This window comes from Triplophysa rosa, linkage group LG7, assembly GCF_024868665.1.
Source record: "Triplophysa rosa linkage group LG7, Trosa_1v2, whole genome shotgun sequence".
Lineage (NCBI taxonomy): Eukaryota > Metazoa > Chordata > Actinopteri > Cypriniformes > Nemacheilidae > Triplophysa > Triplophysa rosa.
The window spans coordinates 11,756,055-11,771,505 of NC_079896.1; the positions used below are offsets into that span (position 1 = coordinate 11,756,055).

At 37.1% G+C, this 15,451-nt stretch overlaps 2 protein-coding genes across 5 annotated transcripts in view; one reads left to right on the top strand and one right to left on the bottom strand.

Annotated features, from left to right (window-relative positions):
* The window catches only part of opa1 (OPA1 mitochondrial dynamin like GTPase), a 41,810-nt gene extending 41,573 nt beyond the window's left edge, over nt 1-237 (bottom strand). For all 4 annotated transcript variants that reach the window (XM_057337919.1, XM_057337917.1, XM_057337918.1 and 1 more), the window contains exon 1: nt 40-237. In XM_057337919.1, coding sequence (XP_057193902.1) covers nt 40-68 — 29 coding nt within the window. In that variant the 5' untranslated portion in view covers nt 69-237. The remainder of the gene's footprint in view (nt 1-39) is intronic.
* Nucleotides 238-3,798: 3,561 nt separating this feature from the next.
* On the top strand, nt 3,799-13,658 carry lnp1 (leukemia NUP98 fusion partner 1). Its single transcript, XM_057337840.1, has 5 exons — nt 3,799-3,834; nt 6,347-6,793; nt 8,560-8,790; nt 9,006-9,104; nt 9,325-13,658. The coding sequence occupies exons 1-5, from the start codon at nt 3,799-3,801 to the stop codon at nt 9,472-9,474; spliced, it is 963 nt and encodes a 320-aa protein (XP_057193823.1). The 3' UTR covers nt 9,475-13,658.
* The last annotated feature ends 1,793 nt before the right edge of the window (nt 13,659-15,451 follow it).

A 15,451-nucleotide genomic window follows, 5' to 3' on the forward strand; every position in this document is an offset into this window, starting at 1 on the left:
GTATTGAGAGGTAGCTGACAATTCAGCTGTTCTACTTACCAGGGCACTACACTTCCGGCTCGTAACATACTGCTATGAGCAACTTAACAGCAAATATAAGTGTCTATACAATCTCTTTTCAATATAAAATTCTATTCATGTTTCCAAATGGGGAACTTAGGTTAGCTTCATGGCTAACAAGGGCATCACAAGCAGGCGACCACCAGTGTCAAGCGCTGGAGGAAAGTAGTTCCTGGTCTAGAGCATGACGTCATGCTGCCAAAATAAAGGTCTGCAAAATAAATGTTTCTTGTTTAGCTTCAGAATTGTGCTATTTTATCTACCATGATATTTATGTTTTACCTTTATATTTATTTTGTCAATGTTTATGACTTGGTATATAACCGCTGATTATGGCTTACTGTATGGCTGACTTAGCAAGCAATGCAAAAATGTACAGTCAAACTGTAAAAGTAATTCAAAACAGTGTGCTTACATTTACTGCATGTCTTTATCAAAAACACCACTAAATGTGATTTGGTTAGATATTAAGAGAGACATTGGAAAACGTTTTGTAGCACAAAATTTTAACAAACACAATAAATCAACATGATAAATGGACCTCAGAAAACATAATTTCAGAGTTATGGTGGTGTTTAATTTACACAAAGTGAACTGGAACAATTGTTTTTGGGCAGAAGGACCAATTGTCATCTGTACATTAAGCATGATTGCATGTATTTCATAAATGTATTTGTAAGGCTAATATGGTTTCAGTTTTTGTTTGCTTAACCTTTTGTGTGCTTCATTAAAATAGTTTATTGTTGTTAATAAATTAAATATTTTGTGTAACTACACTTTAAATGGTATTTATGTAACTTAGTTACATATAATGCATTATACACCTTTCATAATGCAAAACATCTGCAACTGTGTGGCACAGTCAAATCATTGTACGTTCTCAATTCCACCAATAAAAAGCAAAGTAAAAATTATTACTATTATTAATTAATAATTAAAATTATTATTATTTTAAAAAATACCTTTTTCCTTTTTTATAGAGTACAGATAGCGGTAAACACTGCTGCATTCATTTGCCGTTTCTCAATTCAAAGAACGGACTTGTGGATAATAGAAATTTGAAGGGTTAATTTACTTGATAATTAATGAAAAAACATAATGATAATTTCTCCTTTTTTCTGTTTGTCTGCCCACTCTAAAAAAATGTAATACAAAAAAATTCCACTAGAGGGAAAAATGGGACAACCCAATGCAGTGGATTCTATAAAACGCTTGGTTTTAACCTTTACATTTATAACACAAAGTTTACGCAAAAAAAGAATACAGATCAATACCTTCAGTCATCCTAAAGGTAGAAGTTAAAGGGACAGTTTAACTCAAAATGATGCTATCATTTACTCACCCTTGTGTCATTCCAAACCTATGACTTTCATCTGCAGAACACAAAATATAGTTTTGAAGAATTCTTGTTTTCAACCACACGACTATACCTTTAAGGAAGAATGTAGCCTATTCATTTTCTTTAAGTGCATGTGTCTCCTGTTTTCAACTTCTGGGTGTCTTCCATTGGGAAGGTCAAAATCTATTAAACTCCATGTGCTTTTGTTCCGGATCTTACAGTGTGAACAACGTATAGACACTTAAGACACTAGAAGTTGCTTAGGATGACTGTGTGTGATGATGATAAACTCATTGGATGATGTTGTAATATTGATATTTTAGAGATAATGTCTTATTTCATCGACGGTATTTTACATTTAAACATTTGGCAGATTCTTATTTCAAAGTGTCTTTCAAAGTGACTTAGTTACATCAATACAAGTTGCATGTTATCAGCCTAACAATTTGACAAAAAGTATTTTTAATTGTAAGTAATGCAAATCTTATTGTCATATACAACATCCAGTTCCTGGTGTGAGGGAACAGAAAAGTTACTCTGAGAAATTGCAAATTACAAAAGAATTTAATTCTTGAATTAAAATCTTGTCTCCTCAAAAAGTGTGCTTGCACATGCAAGCAATTTTCATTGGCAATTGAAGCTTCCAGTACACATATTTAAATGCACAAGCAAGACACATTATTATTATTATAATCAAATGAAATAATAAAATACAAGTAGAGTAGTTTTAAACATGACAAATATTGTTTTCTTTTATTCGGCCTTTTAGAAGAATTTCAAATAGAATCTAGAGCCCACATCAGTCAGGTCTCATTCCAGAGGATACATTTGTGTGTAATTAAAATAGTTTCCTATTAAATGTGGTAAAGGTTAAAGCACTCAACCCATAACCCAAATGTTGGAATCATACTGTTTATTGTTTGGTTTGAGCTCCTCCTCGGTGCTGATGCTAAGACAATAAATAAAATGTAATAGTCGATTTAAAATGCTCAGGGGTCAACACAGCCTCATACTGTATCTAGGCTCTCTGTCAATGACACATGATGTAAAATGTCAATTGAAAGTGCTCACTGCCATAGCTAGATGAGATCAATCATAGCTCTAAGCTAGAACACGAGACATGATCAATCTGTGTTTGTGCTAGTAACTAGTTATGAGACAGGGCCAAGGCTGCTACAGTATCTTAAAAGAGTGCACACTAGAAAAAAAATCTTAATTTGTCTTACAATGAATCTAGTGTAAAATAAAAGTGTTTATTAATTTGATACTTGATTCATAAAGGCTTGCTCATACCAAGAACAAAAACTCTGAAATAACTATGAAGATTTTTATAGTTAAATTGAACTACATTTAGAGAATGTCTAATGAAGACTGGCTAACTGCACATTATCCTTTGGACATACTATATTCTTTTCATCTTACAAGCCTCGTGGTGGGTGTTTATGCTCAAGACACTCTCACTTTCCGGCATAAACATTCTCAGAGACCTGGATTTCATTTATACTGAAACACATTCCACGTCTGCATGTGTGAGAGGCCACAACTGGGACTGGGTCTAATTTTAGAAGCACTTTGTCTTTTTCTGACTATAGGTTCATTACAAATCTCTGTTTAGAAACCAAGAGCAACTGTTGTCCCCCTTTTATAGGTTGGATACTATTTTTGGTGTTAGAAATCACCTGAAATAGATCTAGAACAGAGGCAGGTCAAATAAATTCCATGCACAGAAATTTACAATGAGAAGGAACACAAGCTCAAAATATAGCTACTAGAGTTTATCCATATTCAGTTGCACATTCATTTTTTGATCAGACTCAGCTTTGAACTATGCTTTTCCAATGTCACGATGTTGCTCAGTGGTTAGAGCATGGTACTAGCAATGCCAAGGTCATGGGTTCGATCCCAGGGGATTGCACATAGTCAGAAACAATGTATAATACAGTGCAATGTAAGTCGCTTTGGATAAAAGCGTCTGCCAAATGCGTAAATGATTAATTGTCAGCGTCTTATAATCTAAGTTATGTAAATAATTTATTTTGGACTAGCATGATAAGAATTATGTTGTTAAGCTTTCTGTGTTCAGAAGCATCAACATGAAAGCCATGAGATGCCTTGTTACATTGCTTTTCTCAGTAGCCTACTATAAAAGTATTATTAAAGACACCTACAGTATGTTTATAAACAGTTAAATATATTGATAATAATTGTTAATAGAAGACAGTTATTCTGATGAGAAATTTCATTTTCAGAATTTCGACTCTTAGCTATTTGTTGTAGAAAATCCTTAAAAGTCATACTTAACCAAAAAATGAACATTTACCCTTTTGTCATTTCAAACCTGTATGACTTTTTTTCTGCAGAACACAAAAGATGTTTTAAAGAATGTTGGTAACCGGACAATGGCAGTACCCATTCACTTCTACACTCAAGATCAGGTAACAGTTTCTGCCAATCTCATATTAATCTTGAGTACATATACAGTAGTATTGCGTACATCGTATCTTCGAAGAGTATTTGGTTTGAGCAAATTTATAAAAGAGAGATACAGCTGTACGATTATTTCTGATTGTCAACAAAGTACAAACATATGACTTAGTTTCACTTACCGCGCAGGGGCGCAGATGGGATTTTTTAAATGGGGGGACCAATCTGTCAGCAAATGATTTCAACTCAGTTCGTTATTTTGCGTAATTTGTGATTTAACTAGTGCTCAAGTAGTTACTTTGCATAATTTGGGCTAATGGTTTGCACTAAAAAGCAATTGGAGGATTCTTATTTGAAATCATGGATAAACAATAATGAATAAAGGCCTACCAGATCAACACTAGCAATGCATGATCAAACTGTTATTTGTCTAGTATGCCAATCGCCCACCAAAACTTCATGCCTTCTGCAAAATATGTTTTATTTAAACATTTACACATATATCAGTCAATTTACCTCAGTCAATGTATATAGTACATTGGGTTAGATTATACTGTTATGCCAGGACCCTAATTTAGTCTTGCAAGTCCAGATAAAACATTATTTCCTGACGATAAATTGTTTGATTTATCCAACCATTCTTTTTGTGTTAATTCGCTATTTGCCTCTGTCCACTCACCTAATTGCATAGTCATGCTCTCCACGTTTTGCTGTGTTTGCTAAGTGCTTTAAAAATAAATAAGAAAATTAATCTGCCACATCTGGGAAAAGTCGACAGGCATAGGATACTTACATTGTTTAGTTTTTGAAAAGAAGAGGTGGTTGTTTTTTGTCTCTTCATTGCGTTTGTGTGGCGGTTATGCAGTTCATTTTTTTTCAGTCCAGAAAAATCACCAGCTCAGTCATAGACGATGGCATTTGATCACTATGGTTACCGCTACTACAGGAACATCTGAGGCATCTAAAAGCTCCTCATAGGACTGAGGGCGAGCTATTTCTTTCGCCTTGCTGTGCTTTTCTGGGAGAATTGCCCAATTAAAGGAATAGGATCCCTGTTACGAAACAGGGATCCAGACGTATAAAAAACTTTCTGAAACAAGTTGGAGTGCTGGGGGAGTGTATCAAGCAAAGAAATACTGTACTATGTCATACGTCCAACTCATTATTTAACAAGTTGACCATGTTTAGCATGAGAAGCCAGCACGTTCAACAGTGTAAAGAATTCAGAATGCATGAAATAGCATATTACCTCCGCTTTTATAGGTTCTTCACAGCGATGCCATAGAAGAAAAAAATTCTGTTCCAAAATATGCATTAACTCAAAGGTTCTTTAAAGAACCATCTCTTTCTTACTTTTTTATAATCTGAAGAACCTTTTTCGCCCCAAATTGCCTTTTTTGAAACAGAAAGGTGTCTTCAGATGTTAAAGGTTCTTTATGGAACCAAAAGGTTCTTCTATGACATCAAAGAACCCTTTGAACCCTTTGAAGCACCTTTTTTTAAGAGTGTATTGTAGACATGAAACCAATGCAAATCAATTGTTACCAACATTCTTCTATCTTCTTTTGGGTTCTGCGGTAGAAAGAAAGTCATATGGGTTTTAAACGACAAAAGTGTGAGTAAATGATGATGATGATGAACCAATGGATTGAATTTTCATTTTTGGGTGAACTATTCTTTTAATTCATTATTATATGAATAATCTGTGATATATACTACTGCAGATATACTGGCTGTGAATCTGTTTTGGTCATGAAATACAAAAATATTTATTTTCAGAACACAAGAAATAAATCAATAGGAATAGTTACCCTGACTTCCCACAGTTCATATAACCATACAACCCTTATAATTGAGGACAAGTATCAAAGAGACATAGCCATAGGTGACAATAGACAAGGCTTGGGGATGGTTGTTTTGTGCCCCAGATTGCTTCTTTCTAAAGGGGAGGGGGTTTATCATATTCTACAAAATGGGGTCATCTCGAAATACATTGGCTACAAAGGAAAAGAGGCTACTCAGCATGCCCTAATAAAAGTACATTTGGAACATTGTGTGGATGCCAACAGTTTTATTGTTTTGAGGGTGTTTTTCTTTGGTACAAGTGGATCTTCACTATAAGCACAATTTATTATAACAGGGACAAAGCACACTTAATAGCTGCATTTGCATTGATATCCTACTTCACTTATTGTCAGATGGTAGGCTACAACGACATAAATAGACACGCTCTCATTCACATGCTGGCTCTTGTTGCCGTGGTCCATAATTATTGACAGGTTTGATGTGCTCACTGAGTGGAAAGAATGAGAGAATTGGAGTTGCACAGTGTGCGTGTGACTGCACCATTCTCACTCCCCCCCGGCCCAGTGCTCTGTAATGGAAAGATTAAAAGCAGAGCACCAACCCAAAAAACACCATCCTCTCTCTCTCTCTCTCTCTCTCTCCCAGTCTCTTCTGTACTCTCTCCCGCCCATATACTATATTCCTCTGCCTTCCCCCTCCCACTTTGATGTTAAATAGATTACAGAAGATCCACATGAAGAAATCTGTGCATACATATTTTTTGGTCAGCTTACAGCAACAAACCCACACATTGTGAGCACCTCACTGGAAGAATCCAATTACAACCTACCACACTGCTCAGAGTCTAACACCACCAATACAGTTCTGAGAGAGGGTTTCAACAGCACTGCCAGGATCATCTCGCATCGGCTACACCCTGGTCCATCTTTCTTTGCAGGAGACGGGAGCCACACGGAGAGCTCCACGCAAACCCCCAAGCTGTCTCTTCGGCTGCTTCCCGCGATTATTGTGGACAATGAGGAGGACGATGATGGGAACTTCACCAAGTGGATGAGCAGTTACTGGGGGCACGGAGCAGGAGAGGACCACGCCAAAGCAAGGAAGAGGAGCTTCATGAGGCACTCGTGCATCAGAAATGACCGCCGTGCCTCTTTGCCCTGCATGGTAAGGTAGTCATCAGTGATGTTGCATTGGGTAAAATGAATGTTTAGATGTAATTAAAAATGTGCAATACTTAACATTTGATTACGCAAGTGATTCTTGATGCATTGGAAAGAAATCAAATCCATTGAAAAAGTTCAGTCTAGAAGTCTAATAGAGGGCTATGATTGTGTGTTTGGGGCATGATTTGTGTTGTGCTTGACATCTGGCCTCAGCTGATCCTGTAAACACAGCTGGGCAACACATTGCATAATTGCTTTGAAGGCACTTTGTTAACAGGGAAATGTGCACTGACTAGAGGAGGTGACCCATCGGCAAATATATCGGTCCACAGGTTTACAGAAATAAAAGATCAAGAAGAAAGTCAAGGAAGTGTGATGGATTCCCGGTTACTGTTAACTTTTCTGCTGTTATAAATGCATGAGTATACTAAACAGATCAAAACCAATAATCTGGCTGTGACCACAATGCATGGAATGTATTTGTAAAAGTGATTGATGATTGTTGTTGCATATCTTTTATCTATATTTTGCTTTAAATGTTAATCACATTTTAAATAGTCAAACAAATCCATGATAAAGGTTTTATGTTTTAAATGGCTTCATAATTACTTTATGATACATTTTATGATACAGGTGTTTTTAATACCAGTTAAAATAGTTGTCAATGATGTTATTTGCCTTTTTGCGATATAATTTAGTTCAGTACTATAAAGGTTGAGTGTTTTGTCCATTTTGTCTCATACACATCATATTAGTATTTTAATCTAACCAGTGGATGCATTAAAAACAAATATTGAACAAAACATTTTTGGCCACTACTGTACATGTAACATAACAGCATGGTTAGTCATTTCTTTCATTGATTTCACTGCAGGCTATCAACTATGATTTAGAAGTTGTAATGAATCATGGAAAACATTTGTTCAGACTTTTTATGAATTGGTGTGGTATGAAACATGTAATGGGTTCGGTTCAGGTTCTTGCTAATTGTATGCATGTTAACATTGTTCAAACCCCAGAGTGCTGTTTCAAAACTCACCCGCAGAGATTGCTATTCATGATTTTACTGATGTACATATAGGGGAATTCTGCTCAGCATGCATTGAGAATCTAAAAATCAAAATTTTTACATTTGTAACCAAAGATCTTCAAACAAATCCTTCAAACCTTTGTTTAAAATGATAAAAAAAAAACATGTTTTGCAATATCTGCATTTGCTTGAAATGTCTCATTATATACTGTAATCAGCACATAATAAACAGTAGTGAATGGCATCACCCCAAGGTTACTAGAGAAGGCTCTTGTAATTACCTTGATTCAAGAGAAAGGCATTATGAGTCACTCAAGAATAATTAACCTATTCTAACCCTTCCCAAGACAGAGCTTACTGATTAATGTGACTTTTTGCTGCAGTTAATTTTAATAAATTAATTAAGCCAAATAATTATACAAGTGTATTTTAAGCATCTTATGTGATTTTGCAGTTTTGCTTCATTATAGGTTTGAGGTAGTTGAGGTAATATGTGTATATTCACCATATAAAACTACAGAGTTAAATTTTGGGGTATTCCTTTAGCTCAAACAGTAGATTATGACACACTGAGAAAATGTGTAAAAATGTACATTAAATACATATTGTATTGGATCAAAGCATCTGCCATAAATTTAAATACGAGTATTACATGATTCTAGTTGAAATTTGGTGAATATTATCAATGAGTAGAAGGTAGTTTATCACTGCTTTCTTTTTCTCATTTAACAAAATAGTCTCAGCTAGAGGCCATGCAGAATCAGATCCATGCAAACGTTGGGGCCTCTGTCCACCTAATGACCCGTGAGGAAAAGGAGATGCACTCCCACCCTCGGGCCCGCCGTGTGTCTTCAGACGAAAGCCGAACCAAAGTGGTGGGACCTGAGTGTCACATCCCCACCATTCCAGAGCTCTCCGAGACCTTGGAGAAGCGGCTACGTTTCCACAACCAGAAATTGATATCAACAGTGAGTTAAGATAACATCATACAATTTTATATCACATACAGGACTGTAGTTAAATCCATTTGACTGTTTGCAGGACCCCATAGACTTATCTTATTTTGTTGCCACCATTCACCACACCACTAGCTATGACCCTAATCCCAAATATAGTTTGGCAATGTGTTTATAATCAAACAATTAAATAATAATTCAGATAATTTTGTCGTGTGTGTTTGTAGGGTGATACGGACAGTATATGTCTTATTTGCCATGACAAATTGAGGAATGGCAGAGGTGGCATCCAAGAACTTCACTGCGCCCATCATTTCCATAAAGAGGTAAACATTTTGCTGAATCACAATTCTTTCATGTTGCACAAAATTACTTTATATGTTCCAAGTATTGCTGTAAAATATTTCTTACAGTAGTGGGCCTGGGCCGGCTCTGTTTTGCACATTTAGAACAGAACAGAACAGAATGGAGTTTTTTTTTTGTAACTTGCTGCTCTTGTGCCAGCTATGACACTGAAAATGTTGTCTCTGATTATGGATTTGGTAGAGAAAAGGGCCGGAGCATGGTGCACGACCACGTAGCAGGAGTTCTGCTGCTGCATGCGAGCGAGGGAAAGAGGTGCCATTCTGCCACGGCCAGGGCCAGGAAGAATATCATTCGCACCATCGCCAGCTCTCTTTACGGAGACAACGATAATAGATTCCAGTGTAACGACTGCCTGGATACATACCACAACAGTACATTAACTAAAAAGTGATCATTCAGTGTATTATTGAAAGTCAAAAACAATTTGATTTGTTTTTAGCTCCACACTACTACAAAAGATTCAACAGTCACTTCTTTGTAGTTAAATATGTTGTACTAGTTAACTGTTTATTTTTTTCGATTGGTCAGATAAACTCTTCAGTTGTTATTGCACATTATGATTGTTTTTATTTCCAACTGTACTTTGGATCATACCTTGAAACTGTGACTTTCTCAAAGATGCATGTTTGCTTATTGTTGTTAGACTGGATAACTATAAATGCAACTTGTATTTATTTACAGATCATATGTCCAGAATCACTGTTGTGGATATTCAATAGCTTGTTAAACACACATGCTGGAAATTAGCTGGTGGCTATCAGGCCACTGTAATGGAAATCAATAGTTGTCCAAAATTCTGTCTCATAGAGAAACAAAGGTCGATAGATCGTCAAACATGCAGTTTTCATGCAAGTGTCAGCACGGCATTACAATGACCCATTAAATTTTAAGAGCTTAATGTATACATAGTCTTTTCCCATGTAAGTAACAAGAACACATAACAGCATGCAGTTTATGTCTGCATAAAGTGCTATAATAAGAGCGCTTTTCCACCATCGCACCGAATCGTTCTCGTTGCTTAAACGTTCCACTCCGTGCCGATCCATGCCAGCCGGTACGTAAATGGTTTCATTTTCCACCGCAGGGCTGATAACCGAAATTTTTAGAATGTAAACACAAATGCGTCACTCACTGCCTTGGTAACACAAGAGACTGAGCTATAACGCCTCAGCGCGCATTCATTAGCACAATTCAATTCCGAGCTGAACAGTTTGTAATCGTGCCGTGTCGAACCAGGCTCACGTGGAAACATAACGTAACCGTTTCAGACTATGGCAAGCCGACGGTGTCACAATTACGCCATAGATTAATCACGTTTTAAACAGTATTTGCGCCGCAAAATACGGCGTCGCGATTCCAAACGCCGTAAAAATTGCGCGAAAAGCTGTCCATAACGCCGTATTTAACGGCGCTAAGGCGCTCGAAAAGCTCCGCCTTTTGCGCCGCTGTCTTATGATGGTGTAAAAAACACTGTTTTGGTTGCACAGAGCGCGCGTCATTTAAAGCGTTTTGTCTGTTGTATAATGAGACCCTCCTGCTGATTTCCAAAGCCAGTAAATTTGAACTGTTGTCAACCAGGGGTGTAGCCAGAACTTTTTTTTAGAGGTGGCCAGGTAGGACCCATTGATTTTATTAGGGTGACCAAAAAATCCTTGCAGACAGAAATTCTTTAACTTCTACTGTAATTTACACCAATTCTTCATTACACATAGTTTGCTGGTCAAAAACATACACAACGAACGTAAAGTAAACAATTTATTTGCAATGCTTTCATGTGCTAACATTATTTTAAAATAATTTGCTAGCTATAATTTGCAGTAAGTTAGCATTATTTATAGAAAATAAACATTGCAGTACCCCAACTTAAACTGTAATTAATGAATGAAATCCAGTTAAACAAGACTGATTTTACTGACCTGATCATTCTGCTCGCGATGAACTTCCATGGTACACAGACAGTACACTGTAGTGATGGGAAGTTCGAGTCATTTTTGCGATTCAGATGTTTGAATCTCATTCAGCAAAATGAACGAATCTTTTTTCGAGTCATTTCGTTCATCTGAGCAGAGTTAAATTAATGTTGCATGTTAATAGCCAAATTACCCCATAACGTTTATTTATGCTAGTTTTGATCAGATATATAATAAGAAATAACTTATATTGTAGTTAGGGACAAATTATGAGAAACAGTTATTTAATTATTTCCTGACAGCATTTCTGTAAAGTTATGTATTTATAATGAACAATTTTGGGTCACTCAGGTATGCAATAAGGTTTACAAGTTGTTGTTTTTTACTAAAAAGTCTCATGCAGTTTGCAAAGTATATAATAATAGGCTATTGAAATCATTTAAATGTGCAATTATTTAATAAGAGATCACTTGTGTAATATATGCATTAGACATAAACACTGACTTTACTAGTGTTGCTTATGTTTATATTTTGCCAGCACAGTTCTTATGCAAAATAGTTATTAAGATAAATTAAAAACACATGCAGAAAACCACAAGAAACTTTTATGAATATACTGAGAGAAAAAAGAACAGAACGGTACATTTTAGAGAAGATGTTTATTGCACATATCTTTTGATCATTTTATATTTCTTCCTATAATACAACATATAACACGTACATCATGCATTTGACTGATGATCCGGGAAGTGGTCACGTAACGTTAAAGACTCGGACTCGAAGACTCCAGGCTGCAGGTTTGCCTGCGGAGCTACCATTTGACAAAAGAACAAAAGGGCTCGGACCCGATGACTCGAGAGACGAACTAATCATTTCTCTTTCCGGTATAAGGACTCGGACCCGATGACTCGAGAGACGAACTAATCATTTCTCTTTCCGGTATAAGGACTCGGACCCGATGACTCGAGAGACGAACTTCATTACTGTTTCTGGTACAATGTTGCACATGCGCGGTCAACACAAAATGAACGAATCACTCGCTGAGACACTCGTTACTCCCGAGTTATTTTAAAGATTCGTTCAAAAAGAACTAATCGTTCATGAACGACCCATCACTAGTACACTGTCACGAAGCGGTTAGCAGCTGTTCAGCTAATAGCGCTCAGACTGTTTGCATCAGTGCATCAGCGTATGACATCATATTGATCATACTTTCAGCATGCATACGCTAAATGATCTGTGCAGCACTCCGTATAAACTCCGACACACATCTTAAACTGCTTCGCACAACAGAGGTGGCCAGATAGGTGGCCATCCATCATTCAGGGGTAGCCGTTGCCACCCATGGCCACCATGTAGCTACGCCCCTGTTGTCAACCAATCACTGATGAACCGAGCCAGACCAGACCAATTTACCACTGATCATTTTACAGGATTTTATTATGTGCGCAGTGTTTGCTAACATTAAACAAATCATTGCTTGCTTTCTGAAGAAACGACTTCTTCTCTTTGGTAATTTAAGATTATACAACGTGGTCAGCAATTGTATATAGGCCAACCAATCCCATTGTATATATCCTGCTTGTTACATATAGCGTATTGCTTACCTGGAAAGCAAAAAAGCAATCGGTTGAAATATTGTATAAACTAATCTCCAACACCAGAAATCATTCCTGGTATAAGCGAGATCAGCCAGAGTAAAAAGTGAACAGCATTTCCTTTAACAGGTTCTTAGGTGGCCAAAGCCAGGGACTGTGGATGTTAGCCTGCTGGTTAGCGTGATTGATTTGTCATTGCTGACTGAATCATTTTGACGGTTCGATGCCCTCTCGGACCACCGGCCAGTTTTTACATTGTTGGTCTTGTTTATCTGTATATTGGGTAGTTTTTAGATTTATATTTCAGTACTTAATGCGTGGTCAGTAAAAAAAGAAAGTGTGGATTGAGAGATCTTTTTTATCAACCGTATCAATATTCAGTTAACGGCTTGCACTTTACTTTTGCTGCTGAACTCACACATCAGTGGACTTTCATGCTATAAACAGGACGAACAAACAGTAATAGATTTTACATTTACGCATTTAGCAGACACTTTTATCCAAAGCGACTTACAGGGGCCTTTTAGTCTATGCATGTTTTTATCAGTAGCCCATGTGATTTTAGTTTCCATATTACAAAAATTGATTGACTATAAGGAGACGCAATAATGTTGCGCAATGATCGTAATGTAACAAGCATGAACTTATTAACTAAAATATAACACAGCCCAAGTCGATGCCAAATGCCTTGCCATTTATCTCCATGAAGAGACTGACGCTATCGTGCATGGAACTGCAAAGAAACTTACAATAAACAGCCACGTCTCTTTAACACCGCGTGGGTTATATACATGTTGCTGCTGATTGGGCTGACATTCTTGACACACCCACCAAACAAGAGAAAACGTATCTCAAACCCTGTTGCACACCATTGAAAACCGTTTCCAGGAAACGTGTCGTTCAACCCAGAAACGGTAGCAAAACATTGCGCACCGGTTTGAGCTTGAACATGCCCCAGGTCTGGCTCAGCTCATCAGTGATTGGGTGAGAGCAGTTCAAATTTACTGGCTGTGGAAATCAGCAGGAGGGGCTCATTACACAAGAGACAAAACGGCTTAAATGACGCGCGCTCTGTGCAACCAAAACAGCGTTTTTTATGCCGTCATATGGCAAGACAGCAAGACAAGACAAAAGGCGGTGCTTTTCGGGCGCCTTAAAAATCCGTTAAATACGGCATCATGGATGGCTTTTCACACGTTTTTTCCAACAAAGTACCTACCTTTTCCGGTTTGACTGATTTTTCGTTGTGTTTTCTGACTTTTCGATGTGGTTTCTGACTTGTTATTTTGTTTCCCCAATTGTTGTTGTGTTTTATGATTTGCTATTTTGTTTTTAGATTTGATATTGTGTTTTCAGATTTGTCATTTTAATTTTGGGGTTTTTATTTTGCTTTTAGATTTGTTTTTAGTTTTGCGATTTGTTGTTTTGTTTTGCACTTCCTGGCCACCGCAAATATGCCATTGGTCTAATATTGACTTGACTGTCTTTAAAAACACATGTTACGGAACGTCAACTTTAAGTGTGAGACAGACAGACAGGAAGGCTTAACAGAGTAGTGTCTGTAGCAGTCTTACAGTACATGCTTACCATGTTGGAGACAATGGTTAAAAAGCAGCAATACTCACTGGCGGATCTAGGGTTGAAATCTTAATGGCCCCTGAAGTGCCCCTGTCCTCTCAGGGCCTCTGTAGTCTCCACACATCACTACCTGATATGCGCTTTGGTCGATCGGATTCGGATCATGTCCCCACCACTTTTTGGAGGAAATTAAGAAATTCTTGCAGAAGGTGTTTATTGTTTAGGGGCCATTAACATCTAAAACTCAAGGAAAACACAGGATGCACCTTTTTCTTTCAAAAACGCGTTAACAAATGAACAAGTGACATTTTTTGTCATTGGAATAATCTGTTTTTCAGTGTAATGCACCGCAACAGCCAAGTGACCTTCCCCAAAAAACAGTTTGGGAACCACATACCGTGAGAGCTGGAGTCGAAAAGCGGACCGCCCACTATATATGATAAATATTACATTAACAATAAATTATTACAGAAACAATTTATTAAAGTATTGTTTTTGTCATCTCTGTCCCCACCACTTTTCAAAATGTTTAATTTCTGAATATTGGTGTCATATAAGTTTGCTAATTAGAATACCAGATAACACGATGGGTCAAAAACAACGATAACAACAACTATTATATTTTTTGTGGCAGGGCCAGTAAAAACGATGGCAGAGCAAGTAAAAATTTGAATCACTGCCTAGGCCAGTCGAAAAATCGTTAGCGTTGAGCTATCCTAAATATAGGATTCACATATTAGTTAACAGTTCAGAGAAGTCAAATAGTTCAGGGACGGATAATAGTGTCTGACACTTAAAACCCTTTAGTATTTGGTCAAACCAAAAGTATGTTTATAAGTACAGTAAACTTTTGTGTTGTGTTGGCTTACTTACTGACCTGTACTCATCTCTGTTTATCATTAATAAACCTGCATCATTCTCTAACTCATGTTTTGTTCAGAAATCTACAAGCAGTAATTGAAAATTTTGCCCCCCTCTGTAAATTGTGGCCCCTGCTTTAAATAAATCCTAGATCCGCCACTGAGCAAGACAATTTTAAATCTGCATCTTTCTGTGTTTGAATCTCTAAAGCCTCTTAATATCTCCAGCTTCATTGGGTCTTTTCCTACATCCTCCTTTTCTCTTGCCTATTTCCCTCTGTGCTGACAACAGAACAGGATGTTTGGCTGGGCTGAAAACCATCCATGCTTAAGTGTCTGACCACAAAGCCTTTTTGCACTT

What these genes read in the sequence shown, in the direction of transcription:
- lnp1 (XM_057337840.1), top strand. Translation starts at nt 3,799, where the DNA reads ATGGCAGTACCCATTCACTTCTACACTCAAGATCAG. An exon ending in ACCAGAAATTGATATCAACA is followed by an intron (nt 8,791 to 9,005) that starts GTGAGTTAAGAT and finishes GTGTGTTTGTAG; the next exon opens with GGTGATACGGACAGTATATG. An exon ending in CCCATCATTTCCATAAAGAG is followed by an intron (nt 9,105 to 9,324) that starts GTAAACATTTTG and finishes TGGATTTGGTAG; the next exon opens with AGAAAAGGGCCGGAGCATGG.